The 19,968-nt window shown below is 37.6% G+C and overlaps 1 protein-coding gene across 6 annotated transcripts in view; it reads right to left on the reverse strand.

Annotated features, from left to right (window-relative positions):
• LOC121316721 (cAMP and cAMP-inhibited cGMP 3',5'-cyclic phosphodiesterase 10A-like) overlaps positions 1-19,968 on the reverse strand; it is an 84,375-nt gene that overhangs the window by 34,909 nt on the left and 29,498 nt on the right. For 5 of the 6 annotated variants that reach the window (XM_041251832.1, XM_041251833.1, XM_041251834.1 and 2 more), the window contains one exon: positions 9,307-9,435. In XM_041251832.1, coding sequence (XP_041107766.1) covers positions 9,307-9,435 — 129 coding nt within the window. The remainder of the gene's footprint in view (positions 1-9,306; positions 9,436-19,968) is intronic. The other variant, XM_041251836.1, reaches the window with a different exon arrangement.

A 19,968-nucleotide genomic window follows, 5' to 3' on the forward strand; every position in this document is an offset into this window, starting at 1 on the left:
AGAACGGTACAGCCAATGCTGAACACACAGGGCAGGATTTTCAAAAGGGAGTAAACGATAACTCCAGCGTCAATAAACAAGTCGTTATGTGGAATTGATTTGGGCATTTTCATGCGGTCGTTATGCCGATTTCGTTATTAAATAATTGTCCTAATGCAATTTCGAAATTATGTTGATTTACGAAATAATGTTAATATCTTACCGTGCTTCTTGCGCCTATTTCTTTTGTTTGCGTGGGAATTTAAAATCAAATCTGTGTTAATTATCATCATTTAATCAGGAGTTAATTTGCACTTGGAAAATAGGGTTGTAATTAACCAAAGAGTAAATAACTCACCTTGAAACAAGAATGTAACAGACCGGCTGTGACGCTGACTACACAGAAAGTGTAAAGGACCAGAGTTAATTTCTTAAAGACTACCTCGATAAGTCGATATTTGTTGTTATGAAAATATTTTAGTCTTTTCCATACTTGTGGTTATGAAGGAGATTTATTCACGTGTTTTAACCATTTGTAACCTTACGGAACATTTCTTGTATTGCTAAAATGATATACCGTTATTTGCACCCAATGTAATGTTTCTACCAAGAAATTATCAATGCAACTGTAGCCTATTTGAATTCTTCATACGCACATTATATGGCAGCTGACCTCTACTGTAGATTTTATTTGAATTATACAACTGAAATCTTGGTGTATAAAACGGCATATTAGTTATTACAATAAAGCTTCTCTCGGTGATTGCGGATTTGCAATGCGTCCTTGGCTTTTAACATCTCAAGAACACATAGACCCACTAGGAATGTGATAGAGATCATTGACATGGATTTTGCATAAAGTATTTGTAACGTTGTCAGACCCACACGTTCAATGCATATATGCTGTTCTTACAATACTGGAAGTGTTAGGCAGTTAATCGTGTTTATTTTATTTATGGAGGAGGCGAGCAAAGAATACCAGAGGCGCATGATTAGAGGAATTCACCGAACAAATTTTAAACCAATTGTGTATTGGGTTAGGGAGTTCTATCGTAATTTAAAAATAAAAGCTTAATAAATACATCATGAAGTGTTACATACATTGTAAACATGTATAATATAGCTAGCAACTACAAACACCAATGTCACTTCAAACGTATATATTTACAGCCTACAACTGTGCATTCTAAATAAATACAAACAAAAGTACATGTAAAATCTAATTTTTTAACAAAAAAAGGTTGCTTGTTACATGCACATTGCTGCTCACTGGTGGAGCCAGCTGCCTGTACGCTAATAGTCTTCATAACAGCTAATTATGCTTTCATTCATTTTTCTTGATCTCGTTAACATGCATTTTGATTAACAAGTTACAATAATTTTGTCGTTGAGACAGGAAGCGATGTACGTGATCTGCGACAATCAAGCTTTTTAACAAGAAATGCGTCCATTAACGACCTCATCGACGCAATTTCAAGGCATTAATGCATTGATTTAATTTACACATTTCATTTGAAAATCACCTGCTAAAAGCCCTCCCACTATACCAAGAGTTTGCTACAATAACGCTGTTTTTTTTTAAATCCTGCCCACAGCGTCTTCACTATCTCAAAAGCTTGTTTGATATCTGCAGCAGTCAATCAGGACAGCTTTGTTACTTTTACATTCTTGTTGAACACAATATTTTTATTTTAAATAAATAACTAATAAATAGGAGGTTTTACTGTACATAAAATACACAAATGTAATACAATTAAGAAAACCGTCTGGAAAAAAAGGCATCTTGCAAACCCTGACGCTGTCTTTGTGGTGGGAAGAAATACAGTCATTGCTAACGTTCCTTGGGCCCGAGATCCAACGTTAGTGTTCCCTGCTGGTTTTTTACTGCGCTGGACACAGCTCAACAATGTCTCGTTACGCATTGTTTTGTTTTCTTTGTCTGACATCCAGAATTTACAGCCAGTTCTTTATCCCTAGTGGAAGAATTGACAAGATGATTTTATAGCTATTGAAACAGCTTCTATTTCAAGGTCCCTCCGACTCTGAATCCTATAGCAGGCTACATCATTTGCAAAACGCTGTTGTTCTCCTACATTCTGAAGCTGTATTATCCTCCACTGGGGAAGAGTGCATACAGTACGTTACACCTCGGTTTCTACACCATCCTCAGATGGAAAGAAAATGACTTTTTGCCTAAAGTTTGGAACAAACTGAGCATCACAATCTGGTTGTTCAGTATATCAAACTGAAATTTTTATATGCACATCATGTAGGTCATGGCATGGCGGGAGATTGATGTCACTCACATACTTGTTAGTCATTATCTTTTCCTGTTTACAGGTTTAGTTTTCATTGATTCTACTTTTTTTTTTTTCCTTTACAGCTAATTTGTGGCAAATGCAGCATTTTACTTCAAGCTTTTAAAAACCAATTATTAAACTGAAACAATAACCCTCTGCGATAGGCCCTGGTGATTTTTGAAGAGACCACACCACTTTTGTTTTTTTTGTTTTTTTTAGTAGGTTGCACAATGCTGCAGTTTTTATGATCAACAATATTTTTTACCACCAGACCTCTCATCATTTACACGTCAGGAGTGACAGTGAAAGGTTGGGAACTCTCGTCAAAGACCGAAAAGGTTAAAAATTATATTTTATTTGAAAAGGAAATTTAATGTTGTAATGGGGTCTCAATGTTGCCTCCACAGGCCTCCACATCCTTACGCTGGCATGTCCCAAAGATCTCTGAGGTGTGGCTTAAACATAAAGCATAAAAAGTTGCCACGATTTAATCACAGAAATAAAAAAAATGACAACAACTCGGGAGTAAATACAATTCTGTATTCTCACACCCCTACTGACTTGGTCATTAACGTTAACATCTATATTTGCCATCAGTGGTTAAACGTTTAATAACTGGATCACGTTTAACATATAAAAACTGTCTAATAATCGTTGCTGAGCAATGCACATTTTGATGACTACTGTATACCATGCTACTGGATAGGAACCCTTTCCACTCTGAATGCTCACACTGCTTTTGGGAAGCTGCCACTGGTTAAACACAGTCATTTTTCTTATTACTGCTTTTAAATAAAGAGCTAACTATCAATCCCCATTGGGCACAGCTTTTCGCAAACTGTGGGTGATCAAAAGATTCTGCCCATGGAAACTGGCATCTTGCCACTGCAGATTAATTTTATGTGCAATCCAACTTCTTAAGGACTATAGAAAACATATTTATTTATTTATTTGAATATGGTAAAGGCAACCTTCTACTGTTACAATACCCCTACTAGCCTTTCATTACTTGTTTGATCAAAGCTCTGTTATGTGAGGCAGTCCCTAAGCGGTTCACCTGGTAAAAGCATGGCCACATGGTGTGCAAGGAGAGTCCTACAGGCAGGGGGAGCGCAGGGGGAGCGTCCTGGCTGTGCAATTCCAGAGGGAGTGTCGAATTGGCTCTAGCACTCCTGCAGGTTAGGGAGGCCAAACTGGAAGGAACTGTTTCTTCTGATCGCAGTACAGTGAATCCTACTGGCCTGACACCTAGCAAGCTCAGCCGGACCCCCTTGTCCTCCAAAGATTGGTAGCTCGCTCTTGAGTTCCTGGTGTAAATGAGGAAACCCTCAGAGATCCCTCTCTCCTTAATTTGCTCATTCTATTGAAAATAATAGAATGATTGTAATGCATAGTGGAGCCACACAAGAGCAGATAAGGACATACAACCACAACACACTTAAAAAAATGATGCTCATCGAGATATCAAGGAGCAGGACCAGTGTTTATAATGTGTCCTAATGTTATTACCTAGCATACATAAGGTATCCCTGCTTCAGTCTCTCAGATAAAGACTATCACTAGAGGTCTCGGCTGCTTTCATTAAAAACTACTTTAAAAAAAAAATTGAAAATAAATAAATATTAATAATACGTTACCTGTTCCATCTCAGAAAAACTTGCCCATTGCCTATTATACTTGCAAGATCATTACAGAGCTGAGCCAAGAATGTACTCCAATGCACACAAATGAATCTTCATCCCCTCTCATTACTGCACTCAGTCTCTCTAGAGGAAGAGTTTTTAAAATGTCAGTGTACCACTGATTGATAGTTGGTGGATTATCGTTGATCTAATTAATCAGAATACATTTTTGGGCGACATATAATAGTTTTCAGTTTTATCTGAGATGGAGTCAGTCGTATCATATCAGAGGTCAATCCAAGGAGAAAAAGCAATAGATTTTTATCTACTTTACACTTTAGCATTTTCTCCCATTCTTGCTTCATCCCACTCCAGAAGTTAGCTATCAATGGGCAATCTAAAATAAAGCACATGTGTTCCAGAGTCAATTTTGCATCTAGAACAGTCAGGTTTTTTTTTTTGTGGGTTAATTTTATGAAGAACATAGGGTGTTCTATGTATACAATGCCAAATTTTATATTGTGTCTCCTTTGCTCTATTACAAGTAAATGTGCACCCCACAGCACACATAACCTCCCCCCAGCCCTCTTCATTAGGGTTCCCAACCAAGTCCCTTTCCCAGGGTGTAAGGACAGCATTAAAATTGCTTGTACTGTTTGAGTAGAGTAATGAGTAACAAGTTGATACATATTTTATTTTAACTCTTTGAAACTTTATCTGCCAGAGATGAAAAACACAATATTTTATACCTGGAGGGACCAGTGCTGAAGATAATCCCTTTCTATCAATACATTTACTGATGTCCCTCCAAACCCTGACAGTGTTCTGTATTAGAGGAGTAAACTTTATTTCTGGAGTGACTTGAGCCCCGTTACTAGTCAAAACACTAAGCAGTGAGAATGGTGAGGAACACCCTGAGACCGTGCCTATCCACATGGTCTCTGGTTCATTACGGATCCACTCTGAATATAAATAATGCGGGCGTGGCAAGCCCAGTTATAAAAACTCACATTTGGTAATGCTAAGCTACCTCTTTCAGTTGGTAGCTGTAGGTTTTGGATTTTAAATCTGGGCTTCTTTCTATGCCAGATATATTTTGAGGTGTCCCTCTAAGTCTGTCACCACCTTTTTTGTCAGCCATAGAGGAAGTACACAGAAGTCTTGGAAGGACATTCATTTTGATAATATGTATTCTCCCTATCCAAGAGATCAGGAGGTCCAACCACCTGTACAGGTCGCCCCTTACTGCTCTTATAACAGGATGGAAATTCAGTTTAAATAGATTTTTCAAGTTAGGTGAAATAATGCCCCCCAGATAAGAGAACCCAGCATGTGACCACCTGAAGGGGAAATCAATTCAAACAGATGGGTCACCAAAGTTGCCTAATGGCATAGCCTCTGATTTATTGTAATGAACTTTGTAACCTGAAAAAAAGTCAAATATGTTGATTAAAGCAGTCAGGGCCGGAACCAATATCTCAGGCTCTGAGATAAATAATAAAATGTCATCGGCATACAGAGCTACCTTATGACGTGAATCCCTAATGTAAATCCCCTTTATGTCAGGATGGCTCCTAATAGCTTCTGCAAGCGGCACAAGCGCTAATGCAAATAAAAGGAGGGATAAGAGGTAACCCTGCCTCGTACCTTTGCCTAAGGAAAATGCCAGTCAATACTTTTGCCATTGGTGAGTGATAAATCACACTGACCCATCTAATAAATTCATTGCCCAGCCCAAAATCTACGGAGAGCCTCAAATAAATACCCCCATTCTACGCGGCCAAAAGCCTTCTCAGCGTCCAAAGACACAACTAGAGCCATCCGCTGAGTGTGACTAGAAAATTGAATTATAATGAGGAGATGTCTGATGTTTGATAAAGAATATCTCTGCTGTGTAAAACCAGATGATCTGGTTTGATCAGAGACTCCCAGTCTCCTGGCTAGAGTCTTAGACAGCATTTCCCTGTCCACATTAATGAGCGAGACAGGCCTGTACGAAGCACTATCACCTAGCAGTTTTTTTTTTCAATATTAGAGAAATATTTTTTGATTAAGAGTAGAGGGTAAAAAGCTTTTCTGTTAGGAGTCTAAATACATACAAAGCAGAGGGCCAACCACTAAGTTTTTGCATTTATTATAGAATTCTGGGCCATAACCGTCAGGTCCAGGAGCTTTGCCACTGTTTAAAGAGTGAATAACTTCTAAAATTTCTTTTGAAATTTCCCTACATACACTGGTCTTATTTTCCTCTTATTTACCCATGAAATTCTGAATGCTATCGGAATTTTTGGATTCTGAGCTATACACCATTGAGTAGTACTCTTTCATAAGTCTTTTATTTCCCAAGATGCAAAGTGTATTTTGCCCTCCCCATCTTAAGTGACGAGATCAGGTTAGAGCCACTATCTTATAGCTCTTTATAGAAATAATGTGTATTTTGTTAATGTTATCTCTATGTCCTGTAGCTCTAGTTGTATTTTTAATGTACTATTTTTCTTTGCTGTTGCACATCACATAACAGCACCGCAAAGAAAGGCCTTTGCTGCTTCCCATAGTGTAGAAGGGCTAATTTCGGATGTGTCATTATTAGCCATATAGAGATTCCATTGCTCTGTTAAGTATTCCAAAAACGCAGGGCTATTTAGAAGGGATGTGTTTAGACACCACATTGCTGAAGCAGGATCCCAATAAGGGGGAGTGATGTCAACGGTAACTGGAGCATGACCCGATATACTATGAGGACCGACACTGCATTTTTTTACTCTATCTAAAAGCAGTTCGGAAGTGAAATAATGTGTAGTCCTTCTCTACTGGGTTCAATACCCTCCAAGCATCAAATAAATGTAGATCCCTAAACAACTCCTTCAGATTGTCTTGATGGAAATTTAGTCTTTTAAAAAAATATTTAAAATACAGTACTAAGTAGGTACTGCACAAAATGAGATCAACAACAAGAACTACACTCTCAAAGCTAATTACTCCAAACTATCATTAGCACAATGCTTTCAGTAAGGAGAAACACACACATTAGCAAACCAGAAATACGAAAGACTTTACAAAGAAACTACAAAGAATTTAAATTCCGAAGCATGAATGAAGTATTAAGTTATCTCTTATTTGTTTCAGACGTCTAATTGGTGTTTATTTTCATTCAGAAACAAATTGTGCTAAAGACAATTTGGAGTAAATGCATGTAGCTAACCCTAAATTCCTATTTCATCTTAGAAGCAAAATGAGACAGGCAGACAGATATCTTAAATATTCTGGTTTCTAAACTCCAACCCCAATTCAAATTTGACAATTGTTTTGGAGATAGATTTAATAGTATTTAATCTGGATAATTTTTCAGCGCAGAAAAAGGACGGCGTCTCCTAAGAAATCGTGATGAAGTTAACACCCTCTTTTTTCACTGCTCTTTTTCAAATTGAATTGTGATATTCAGCAAAGTCAATACAAATTTGATCATGGAATGACTAAAAAGGAAAACATTTCAGTTGCAAGGTTTCTTTCCTGTGCATTAGGCGACATACAATACGCACCAGAAAAGAGTAAATACATTACAACAATACATAGGAACTGCAGATTACCAAGCTCCATGATGGGTTTATAATTCAATAGTTTTTACATCAATCTAAAAAACTAAAATTATGCGATTGTTGGCAAAATCAGAAAACAAAACCCCAGACTAAATCAATGAAAATAAAATGTATAGGAGATACAATGATAGCTTTGTTGAACGGAAACCTGGGATTCATATTTATTTATTGAATTTATTTATTCATTCTTAACCAGGAATAAACCCATTGAGACCGAGGCCCTCTTTTACAAGAGAGTCCTGGCAAGATGACCAGAAAACAGAGCAGTCATTTCATATCCCTCAAATCCCTACAAATATGATTTATAGATCCCTATATCACGCTAAAAAGACAATATTATACATTCAACCTGGAATCAGAAGCCGAAGCAAACCACTCTTGGAACTGACTCATTAAAATAAATGAAATCATAGTCATTGTTTTACATTCTTTTACATTCAGGTTACTTATCAAATGCATACAATTTAGCTAAAGGGGCCATGTTAAAAGCTTTTTATAGCCAAATCTTCTAAAAGGAGAAAAATACCCACACAACAAGATATAAAGACCTAATTTCAGGGCTTTTAAGTTGGTTGTCAGTTAATATCTAACATTACCCCCCCTATGCATTTATTTCAACTGTAGCCTGCTCTTGTAGTACAGACATTATAATTTCACAAGAACAAATGTTCTTCTATGTAAATCCAATTAGAATGTACTCTTCACTATAAGACACAGTTTAATTAGTTTATCCTGCGTCATGCAGGGCGGCCAAGCGTTTTCACACTGTTTGGAACACATGCTTGTTTCAGACGCTTCCATCCAAGCTTCTCTGGATGGAATCATCGTCCCAAATGTTGATTAGAGCCAACGTTTCTTAAATCACTCCACACCATCCCTGTAGCAATCTGGATGATGGTGTTTTTCAATCAACAAACCGTGAATTAGTAGAAATGGCTCGCAAGTTCCTTGTGGAAGTGAAACCTTCACGCAGGCGTGGCTGTTTGTTACTTCCTCCGATTACAAGTGCACATTATGCATATTGTCTCGTTTATTTGGACGGAAACCGTCCGTCATTATTAATTACTATTATGTGGCTGGCAAAAAGCTGGCATTATTGTTATTATTTGGCAACCTGTGAGAATGTGGCTGGAGCCTTAATAAGGTAATTGTTTGATCAATGGGTAGTTAAGGCTTCAGCCACAGGATATAAAAGAGACCGCCTTGGCTCAGGGTGAAAGCTAAGAGGAGGACAGGGGAAAGATACCATATGTAAGAGAAAGACAAACGATTGCTACCAGCTGTGAAACCTTGCAGGTACTCGTTCTGTTTAATTGTTTGTGTTTACTTTGCTTTGACCAATGTGCCCTTTTCTTTTGTGTTTTGTTTAAATCTTTATTTCATTTCTGTTTGTTTATTAAATAAACACGCTGAGCGCCGTAGCGCCTCAGTTTCAACCCTGTGTACTGCTTTTCTGGTCTGATGTCACCACTCAAGCCATCTGCCACACCTCTGTTTAACCCACGCAATCAAAGAAACTACAAAATGATAATCGCAATGGTCTACCGGAAGCCATAATAGTAGTACAGTATTTCGAATGTCACATTTTTTAATTTTTGTCAGTTTTATAGAAAACTACAAAACAGTATGTAATTGAACATGTTAACGTACATTACTCAGCGGGCTTAATTTGACTTTCTGAAGCAAAATGAGTTAATTCTATAAGGTGATGCCATAGCTGCAGTGACTCTGGGGTGCTACAGTATATAATGCAGTTCAGAATACAGCTGACACTAGACAGTCCTGTGCAGTATCTGGCTGCCTGCATACCTTCATGTCTGCTGTTCTTCCTCTTCACCCATTTCTCCACTGTTTCTGTACTCACACTTTCCGACACAAACTCATCCAATACCTGCGGGTGAAGGGAAAGGTAGGCCTTTACTTTTTCATCAGTCAGACCTGGAAAGGAGGATAAAGAGAGCAGTTATTGATTGGAAACTCTGCTTTTGCCAGCCCATACAGACCTGACCCAATAAGGGCAGGGGAATAGGTCATTCAATCTCTGGGGTAACAGTATTTCGTTACCTACTAAAAACAGCGACCTTATTTTTGCATTATTAAAATAATTTCAGGCCTCTGTTTAGGTGAAGTAAGACATGTTAGTACAGTAATAAGCTGTACATTATAGAAAGAAATGCAGACAACAGTGAAGGTAAAACAGGTGCTTTTACCAGTTCACAGCCCATTTTAATGAAACTAAATCCAAAAACAATGAACAAACCCACTTCTCCAGCCATGCATGTACATAAGAAATATTATTATGTATTATACAACTCCCAGACACTGCTCTCCCATTGCTGTCTACTGAGGCCAACTTTTGTGTTCTAACTCAATAACACTCTCAGGGGCATGCTTGCCCTACAACTCTCTTTGTGGACGGCAAAGATTATTTCAGACAAACAGGGGTGAATATATAAACAACTTTAACAAGTTGCAGTATAACAGTGATAATGACATTGTTGTGAGAAGTTCATTGGTAATAATGGAAGTCATGAGTCAATAATGCATGCAATGCCATTATCCTTTCAATAATGTACTAGGGGTGGGGGGGGTGGGGGGGTTATTCTGCCACTGTATTCCGTGTTCACATATATTTCGTTTTCACAACATAATCTGCCCTCTTTTTAAATAATTAGGACCCGGTTTACACAAGTTGTGTATTATATACAAGGTACACAGTTCAATATACTTGGGTAACCCAAACCTGCTCAGTCATGACTCTCCTGCACAATGCTGGGAGACATCCCAGGACACTCTTGCAGTCCTCAATATGATTGTTATACTGTACAACAAGAGATGTGGCCCATCATCTCCTACTGTACCAGCCATCAGAAATACTGAGGATTTGCGGCTGCATTCTGATATTCAGAGAGCGAGGTTCAGCTTCCTGACTCAAACAACCTACCAAACATGATCCTTTCTTCCAGGCAGGATGGCTTTTATCTGTCAAATACTTAACCAAAGCTGCCGGACCTTGCTTATTTTACATAAACACAGCTCCTAAAACTGCAGCGACAAATTTTTTACACAGAAGAAGAAACTATGGCTTACGTTAAGGATACGCTTTCCAACTGTGACAGTTTAACACATGGTTGTTTGCTTAACTGCAAACTCTACAAACAGCTGCACTTATGGAAGCTCTCAGGTACTTAATTGTCTATTAAGTAAACCCAGCTCAGCCTGGCTTTCACCTCAGAGACCACGTGATACAATAAATAAATACATTTTCTCTCCTCAGCAGCTGAACAATTTCCTTCCATTACAATGATACAACCTGGATTACTTTAACCTATTTGACAAGGCATGATTGTTTAGGACATATGGGATTCCCAGCAGACAGGATATCCTGTGACAGCAGCTTGGGCCGCTTCGTTTCTTAGAAGACGATGTGCAGTTCTCAGTATTTGTACTAAAAGCAGGGGTTTAGCTCTACTCTAATGTAATGATGCGATATGTGTCACGATACAGGTGATGGTCCTGATTGGCTACTTGCGTGATGCATAATAAAATCAGATGATCCTTTAACGATGGACTATTTTGTTAAAAAAGAGATTTTAAAAAAAATGTAACGAGATTGGGATAGCACAGCTCTGTATGTATTAAAACTAACTATAAAACATTCACTCAAGAAGCATTTGGTGATCTACAGTGAGCTGTGCTGTGCTTCGGTATGACACATCGGTAAAGAGAGGGTCGCTAAACCCTAACTAAGGGGACTTTACTATACCATTTGCAAGAGGCATGTGTTTAATACTGGAATAATGAAAGTCTGTTTCCCCAAGAATCACTGCCTTTTAGACCCCTGTAGATAAGTGTAATGGTATACCCTTTAAAGATTATTAACAACCCTTTTATTAAAAACTGTTCTGATTAATTTGCATGCAAACGTAATACACTTTGCAATATCCAACAAAACAGATCAAATAGTATATATTAGTACAGTATATATGAAATAACTCAAGGCTTAGCCAACAGGGCCCAGTGATTTTACTTTGCAGTGTAGTGAGGGGTGTGTGTTGTGAAAGGCGTTTTATAAGTGCTGTGTTTGGCATTGCAGTGATGGCAGTTTTGAGACTCTGTATGCCTGGCACACTTCATCCAGCATAGCAGCGATTCTGGACTCTACAGGAACTCTTTCATACACGCAGATTTCCAAACAGGCACGGCTCTATTGTATACAGCACTTTCATCTATAGGTCTGCAAAGCATCTTACTTCAGTTAAAAGCAAGTAAACATTTTGATACTGTCACGAGAAGAAACACATTGTTCCAGGGTGCTCATGTACAGAACACAGAGCAGGGGCACAGCAGTGACTCAGAAATGTAAAGAATTCATGCAAATGTTTGACAAGCCATTTATTAAAAGGTGTTGAACAGCATGTTTAAACATTCATTTTCTTACCCCTAGTACAAGCGTTATTCCAGTCCCTAAATTCTGTTTAAGAGGAGGTCCAGTAGTTTAATTTAGTTTAACATCCTCCAGATACACAATAACCCTGATTACGACACCCGCTAATACAGACCTTTTCATATGTCTACAGAGATCTGCACATCCAATTTGGTTATAACATTCTTTGCTACAAATTACAAGGAATATCAGAAGCTGATGATAGAATACAGATTTAATCAAAATATTGATTCAATATTTCTTCAATATGTGGGTGTCTAATAGATAAGAGAAGGTTTGGACATTCCTAATTAAAAGCCATGGAAGGAAATTTTGCAAATTACTTTTCAAAGCTCAAACGATTCCAGAAATTACAAAAATACACAATCAGAACTGCAAAAGAGTGCACGTGTTGAATATGTTTAAAAAAAATGTGCAAACCAGCTGAAACAAGAATAGAGGAGTTGCATAATAAATGTGGTTCCATGTTTTGCCAAGCCAAGTCATAGCTGAATTACTTGTGCTATTAACCATGCCCATAACCGTGGGTAAAGCCAAAGCACTGTGGGTAGCACTGAAGATAGTAGTGTTATTCCCCCCCCCCCCCCCCCCCCCATTACATTCTATTATTAACTATAAAGCAATGGTAGAGGGTAGAATATTCTCTAGTGCTGAAGGAAACTTCAGGAGATTATTTGACAGACCGTTCGTCTAGATGTCTTTATAAGTTTGTCGTTCTTCGTTCAAGCATATGAATTAGAAGTCTTAGTTGTTTTATCTCTGGTTTCGTATCTCATGTTCCAGAGTCTTTGCATGATCTACAGCTCACGTACTGTACATTGTAGCCAAATGTACTTTTTAGTTGATTTCCTTGTCTTCAAAATGTGTATTATGTACTGTATACATATTTAGTGGTAGTAGTATATGTTATTGGTACCACTGCTCTGTGCTTAGGTGTAAAACATGTCAACTCTTGTATGAAACACTATAAAATCCATTGAGTCATTGCCCAGTTAAAGATTAGTTATCATCAACACTTTTATTAGTATAACACCCTGATCCTGAAACCTCAGCACACTTCTTGAAAACTTAAGATCAATATTTACACATTAAAGAGTGAACAGTGTGACACTGCATTTCAACATGTTTTACTGTCTGCAATCACAATGAGTGCTTCTGAGGGCCATTGTGTGGGTTTTATTCATTTATGTGTTTGACACAGTAGTTCCACTCTAACTGACTCCACAGTGTATGTGTTTCCTCGTTGCAAAATAAGCACACAAACATTTAGCACACATTCAGTTTCCTTTGTCAATTCCGAGATGGCCTTGTTGGGGAGTCTATACAGTATAATCTGTGGTTTTGACCTCATATTGCATTATCCTCATTGGATGTCGCCAAGGTTATACATTCCCACAGCACACAATTCCAAAAAATGTTGCAAGTTCACTATTCATTCAACACCCATGCTTTTCTGCTTCAGTTTATTCCATATATGTTCAAAAAAGCTGAAACCCATGACCAAGTTTGTGTGAACTTAAGAGTTCCATAAAATAGCACCCTCGTGGGTTTGACATTCATTTAAAGCAATTTCTTATTTTACTCAATTCTTAACCTTTAGACTTGAAGCTAGCGCTGCATAGTAGAATCACTTCTGTAGCCTTGTTAAAAGTGGGCATTCGTCCAGACACTATCTAATTCACAAACAAGCTTTGTTCAATTTAGTTTGTTAGATATACCACAAAGCACTAAAGCAATTACACAAAGCACTTACCACACGTATTGCTTGAGACCTTTAGCCACTGCACATTCAGCCCCATTCAGCTCAAACACTGGGGGAATGATTCGGTAATCCTGAACCCATCTTCCACCAACTGTGTGGGCCAACTTGGCCAGGAACAAATACATCTATTCAACAAGACTTTCATGTAGCCGACAGGCTGTGATTCATTCCATTTGTCACTTTGGTGGTAAAAAAACACTTTTGCCTAAAAAATGCCTGAAAAATGCAGACATTAACTGTTGACTTTGGTGAACAGTCATTCGCAGCACATACTGGATCTCCCATTAATAAACTCATGTCAAACACTGTAGGCTGGAACTGCTGGGTGAACTGTCTTTTAACATTATAACACACACACTGCTGCTGTGAATACAACAACACTGATACAGTTTCACAAAGATGTTGACAATAAACTACATATATTTGAGCAGTCTAGCAATCAGGTACATAAAGGGCTGTGGCTGATAAACGGATATGTGTAAATAAGGTCAAACCGCCAACAAGCATATCAATGGAGTCGTTCCAGGTTTCTATCAGCATAGTTAAAAGAGAGGTGTAATAATAATAATACCAATAATAATAAAGGTGACGAGATGTTCAGTTTTAGATGGGACAGTCCCACTTTTGGAACCCTGGTGCCTTTCCAGAGCTTTTCTTGGGACCCTGATTTCGTCCCATTTTCTATCCCCGAGCATCGTCACGACAGAATATGAATATTGTATTTTCATGCAGGCTGCTGTGTTACTACCACATCTAACATATTACAGTACATTGACACTTGATGTTACTAAAGGGAAGGTGCAAATCTGGAGAATAACCAGTGGGTGTTGTCTGAATCATCACTCGTGATGTGTGAAGAAGTTAGACTACTAGGTTAACAATGGTCGCTCATACAGGTACAACAGGTATCGTGTTGGAATTATTCTCTTCATTTAATGATACTTGTATATCTGCGTGCAAACAACTTGAGATTTAGGCGACAATTGCAGATATTAACGCTGTTTATGTATTGCTTTATAGTATTTATTTATTGAATATGTCATCCTCTGCTCCTCTCGATTTGCACCGTTGACCCTCGGCACACAGGCAGACACGCTACAGTTTCTCTAAAGGGGAATTCCCCTCCTAGCAGGGGTTTGTAGTCATGTCTTTTATGCACACGTACAATGTGTCTATTCAGCCACTAGGGGTCATTCTTTACATTTACATACAACACGGTGAACTGAAGCTTGTCATGGTTTGAACACTTTGTGCATCAAAATAGCCCATCACAACAATGACTTGTGTCACATTTTACAACACATTCACAAACATATTTTCTATTGAAATAAGTCTATATTCACTTTCACCACAAGTACCTGTCTAAGAAAAGTATGTCTGTGAATAATACAAAATAATTTGTGAACTACTTATTTTCGCATTTGTGAACCTCATGTTGTAAAATGTTGTATATGTTTCAAATAGTTTAAATAATAAAACAAAAAAAGAATCGCATCCTCATTTAATTTGACCTTTTAAAAAATATCTAAATATGCTGCCTTAGAAGCAGGATATTGTAAATCTATATTTAATTTGGTGACCCCTTATTTTTATGCCTGTGCTAAATGTGTTATAGAAACAGTATGTTTTATCCTGCAAAGTTTAAGAAAAAAAACAAGTCCAATGGAGTACTCATTTTTAAGATGAATACTATTTGTTGCATATGTGTGACAGCTATATAAGGTATTTTATAAGTATTTTACTTTATCATCGCTAGTAGTTTAACAGAAGAAAAAAACATTGATAAAATGTTTTTTTTTTTTTTTGTGTGTTTTTCCTTCAGCAAATGTTTATCCGAATAGCTTTATTTCCAAATGTTCTTTTAAACATATTTTTAAGATGACGGTATCACTCAAAACAGAAAGGAACCTTTTCAAAATGTGTTCATTGTATGATGACATTTCGTGCCTTGTCTATGAGTTTTTCAGTACCAATCAATGATAATGAGAAACCATCTCCTGACAATCTCAAAACTAACCTGTGCATTTGACATAGGCTAATGTTCACGCTTATATTAAGGAAGATTGAATATTTTTCCTTTAGTAAGTAAAGAAGTGACACAATTTCATTTGATAAGAAAAGAAACAATTTAACCTTATTACTGCTTGATCCACATCTCAGCCTATACTGTTGACTCAAAAAAAATAAGCTCCAGCCAAGATCAGTAAAGATATTAGCCTTTGTAAAATCTCTAGTTATCTAATTCAGAATATCAATATATATTTTGGGGAAAAAAATAGATGAAGTATGTGAATTAACCATTTAATAAATAGAAATACTGAGATATGTAATGTTGACTGTACACTGGATGATAGCATAGAGAGAGAGAGAGAGAGAGAGAGAGAGAGAGAGAGAGAGAGAGAGAGAGAGAGAGAGAGAGAGAGAGAGAGAGAGAGAGAGACTTTTTGAAAGTGGAAATCAGAGAATTTTTGTGAACTGAGAATCTCGGAATTTTATATTATTGAATTGCTACTGTCTAGTGTAATAACTATACCTGTTATGTTGAAATTAAATTACAAATACAATAAGATAATTCATTTAGAAAAAAAAGGTTTTGAAAGTCAAAGATTCCACACTGAATATCACCATGAGCCTGCATTAATTTTCAATCTGATATTGATGCAAACATTACCAAAGTGAAGGTAAAAACCCTAGAGCTTCCCTGTAGCTTGGAAGTTGGAAGTTATTCACAATATTTCTGTACTATCCCAGTAAATCTGGTCATCTTAATAATAACAACAACAACAATTTGTATGAAACCCCGTTGCTCTTTAGTCCCTATTGCAGTCTGCATAAAAGCACCAGTGAAATACATCATGTTTCAGAAAGAGATTCTTCACTCTGGAATTTTAAACTTTAAAGTAGGCCACTGTAGGCCCTACAGCACAGCAAAATGAGGAGTATTGAAATAGAATCTCAATACAAAACAAAGGGTGATGTTATAACAAGTACCATGTTTAGAAGGGGCAGTCTTTCTGGCTTATCACACTAGCCCAAGACAAATATGTGTATTTATTAAACTTTTGCATTAACCATGACAACAGCCACGTCATTCAATTGCGTCTTACAATGTTCCAATGACGAGAGGTCAACAGGCCTTGCTTTGTGGCAGCTGTGTGGAACCATGCTCCAGTTGGTTTGGAGTCTGCCCCTGGCCTCCTTAACATTAGGATTTGTATATTGTAATCAGTGGTCCAGATAATCTGCATAGCTGCCATTTTTACGCATGAAAAAATCTGAAATATGCACCAAATTTAAATGTAATGTGTAAAAATACTCAGCAATTTTGGTCCCTCCCGCCTCCTCTAAAACTTTCAATAACAACTACATCTCTCAGAATACAATGTCTTCTGTTACTAGAAAACTGTACAGAAGAAAAAACAGCCCAACAAACATTATCCAATCTCTCGTTAGCCCTGTTTTCTTGCAGCCAATCACAGTAAGAATAAGAAAAATTCAAAGCTAAATGCTCCAGTCCAGCTACAAATCCAGCTGGAACCATTGTCAGAGGCAACCGCTAATAAAAGGTGCCTATAATATTAAACAAACTGTTTTATAACTTATTAATGCATTTCCTTATTGTATTTATCTGTATGTATTTACACTGAAGTTTTAACATGTCCACTGAGTTTAAGACTTTAATGTCAAAATAGTGTTTTAGTGTCTGATACCTTGAAGAAAAATGTGCTGAGTCGATAAAGAACCTTCTAGAACACACGCATGGTTATACAGTAGTTCAAAGTAGCACTGCAGTTAAAATGAAAGGCTCTTTCTTAATGCCTACCCCATTACCATTAAAGATTATTTATCGAGATTACTTGTGACTTCAAGGCAATGTTCCGTGTACCTCCTGAAAATACATTTTATTCTTAAGTGTTAAAATTACAGGGTAAGTTACTCCCAGACCCAAAACCTTATCTGGAGCGCTGGTTTTGTAATCAACCTTTACGTTAAAATAATATTGTGTAATAAGAGCTCAGCCTGCAACAATTTAAAAGTAGGTCATGATTTGAGTGTTATCAAACAACACAAATTCATGGCAGTTAGTTCAATGGGACGGCAAAGAGAAAAAAATGTGTCAGTGCCACTAAAAGAATTAGAAAAAAAGAAGCATGCTGTACTGTAGTTGCTTAGCATTTTATTTTACACTGTGTAGACAAGTAAAATACATTGGAGTTAACACAGATCCCTTCATTAATGTTATACATCAAGTATTTCTTAACCAATCAGCAGGATCTTTGAACCAAAAGCAATAACAAATATAAAGCAAACAAAAAACATAACCATCTCATATCGAGAGGAACGGTAGTTCCTCGCCCCAAGTTACAGCGAAGCGCATGAACAGCCAGTGACTCTGTATACAGCACGGATAGTTTCTGTGTTTTCAGGGTATTGGTGCAGCAGAAAAGTAAATCAGCCAAAAGCACCATTCCATGTTTAACTTGTAGTTCCCAACACTCTTACATGAAATGTAGAAAACAAAGTCAATACCTGTCACACAATAAGAGAAATAAGTTGCCAAATGAAGGTAAAAATGTCCTTCTCCTCTTTTTTCTCCAGACATATTCTTTTGCAGATTTTTGCAGACCCCAGGCACTTTTATCCACGCAAATGTATATTACAGGACTAACTCGGCTTGTGTTTTTCAGGCACAATAAACGCAGATCAAACGCATGAAAAACACAAGACAAGTTAGTAGAAACAATTGGGGCAGCCCCCCCCACGCCCATTTTGACAGTTGTGCCTGTTGGCTTTGTGCTGGGCAAGGTTGCCCCAACGGTTCCTTGAAATTTGGCAAATGTTTATGATATCTCTACTTTAAATGGCTGGATACTTTATAACTTGGCGTTTTTTCCAATGTGTTTTTGTTTCAGATACACTATACATGGAACATAACTATATTTGAGTGTGCTATTTAATCCCATTATTTTAGAATAAGGCCAAACAGTTCTCTCTGGATTTCTTTTTAAATCAAGAAGCATTGATGCAATGAAACTATTTTTAATGAAATCTTCTGTCTCTGACAAAGGGAACTTTTATTGGCACAGTGGTCAGGGCAACCGGCCAAGGTGCTACTTTTAAGCTGTCTGACATCAGAAGCTGGGCTGTGTGCGTCAGCAGGACCACTTGAGACCTCCACACACACCCCTACCCACCCTCTGGCCAGAAGCTGCAGACCATGTGTTACTTATCTGTTGGAGGGGTTCAGCACTATTGGATTCTGAAGTGCGGAAAAATCTCAATGAAGGAGAATGATGGAGGGGAAGGGGGTAACAGAGGTCAGAACCCATGGACTTATTCAGTTTCACCAGATCTAAAGACTGTGTGCTACATTATGTGTCACCACTTTTCAAGGTTGAAATAACACTAAGAAACAATAAAATAAAGTGACCTGGCTTTCACTTTTTCAGCACTGTATCCAGAGTAAAAGGAAATATGCTGATCTTTTGGTAGATGCTAGCTGCTGTGGAATTCTCTTCCCAGCATAGTCAAGGGTGAAGAGACAGGGGATATTGCGAGGTTAGGCTGATTTCTTTTTCAACAGACTTTTGCTTAAAGGACAAGGGTCTATCAAATCCAATGATAATTTTGCCTTCAAGCGATGGTCAAAAATTGCACACACAAAAATTGCGGTTCGCTCATTTTTACGAATCCGCAATCATTTTTTACAGCCCACCCTCCCACCGCCATTTATGTTTCTGATAAATGCACAGTACAAAAAAAGTGATTCATGAATGCTGCATAATTTGAGGAATACATGTGTGATTTACTTACCATTTACAGTAAGTTAGTGTTGCAAATAGGTTTCGTTTAACTACATTCATCTCCAGGTTCTGAAACCTTCCACAGATCCTGGGCTTACACATGCTCACAACCTTGATGCATCCAAGGCATTTTGGTAAAGCATCCAGGTCAGTTCTGCCACATTATTAAGGTCCTGCATGTAAAAGTATACGCAATAGAGCAGGCACAGAGTTTGGTAACTGTGCTTTTCAGAGAACGCGGAGCATTGTAAACTGATATGAAGAGTGCTCTGCATGCAACAATTATGGAGTTTTACTACCGTGGTACAGAATCTATTTATTGTTTAAACCTAAATTAAAACAGCTGAATTACTTTATCTGCTTGGCAATCCGGCGCAGTTTGGAACAGCATGTCAACCCTTTCCACAATTGGGTTTAATTGTATGCAAGAAAATTCAAGAATGAATGAAATTAAATGA

The sequence above is a fragment of the Polyodon spathula genome, chromosome 6 (genome assembly GCF_017654505.1).
Source record: "Polyodon spathula isolate WHYD16114869_AA chromosome 6, ASM1765450v1, whole genome shotgun sequence".
NCBI classification, from domain to species: Eukaryota; Metazoa; Chordata; class Actinopteri; order Acipenseriformes; family Polyodontidae; genus Polyodon; species Polyodon spathula.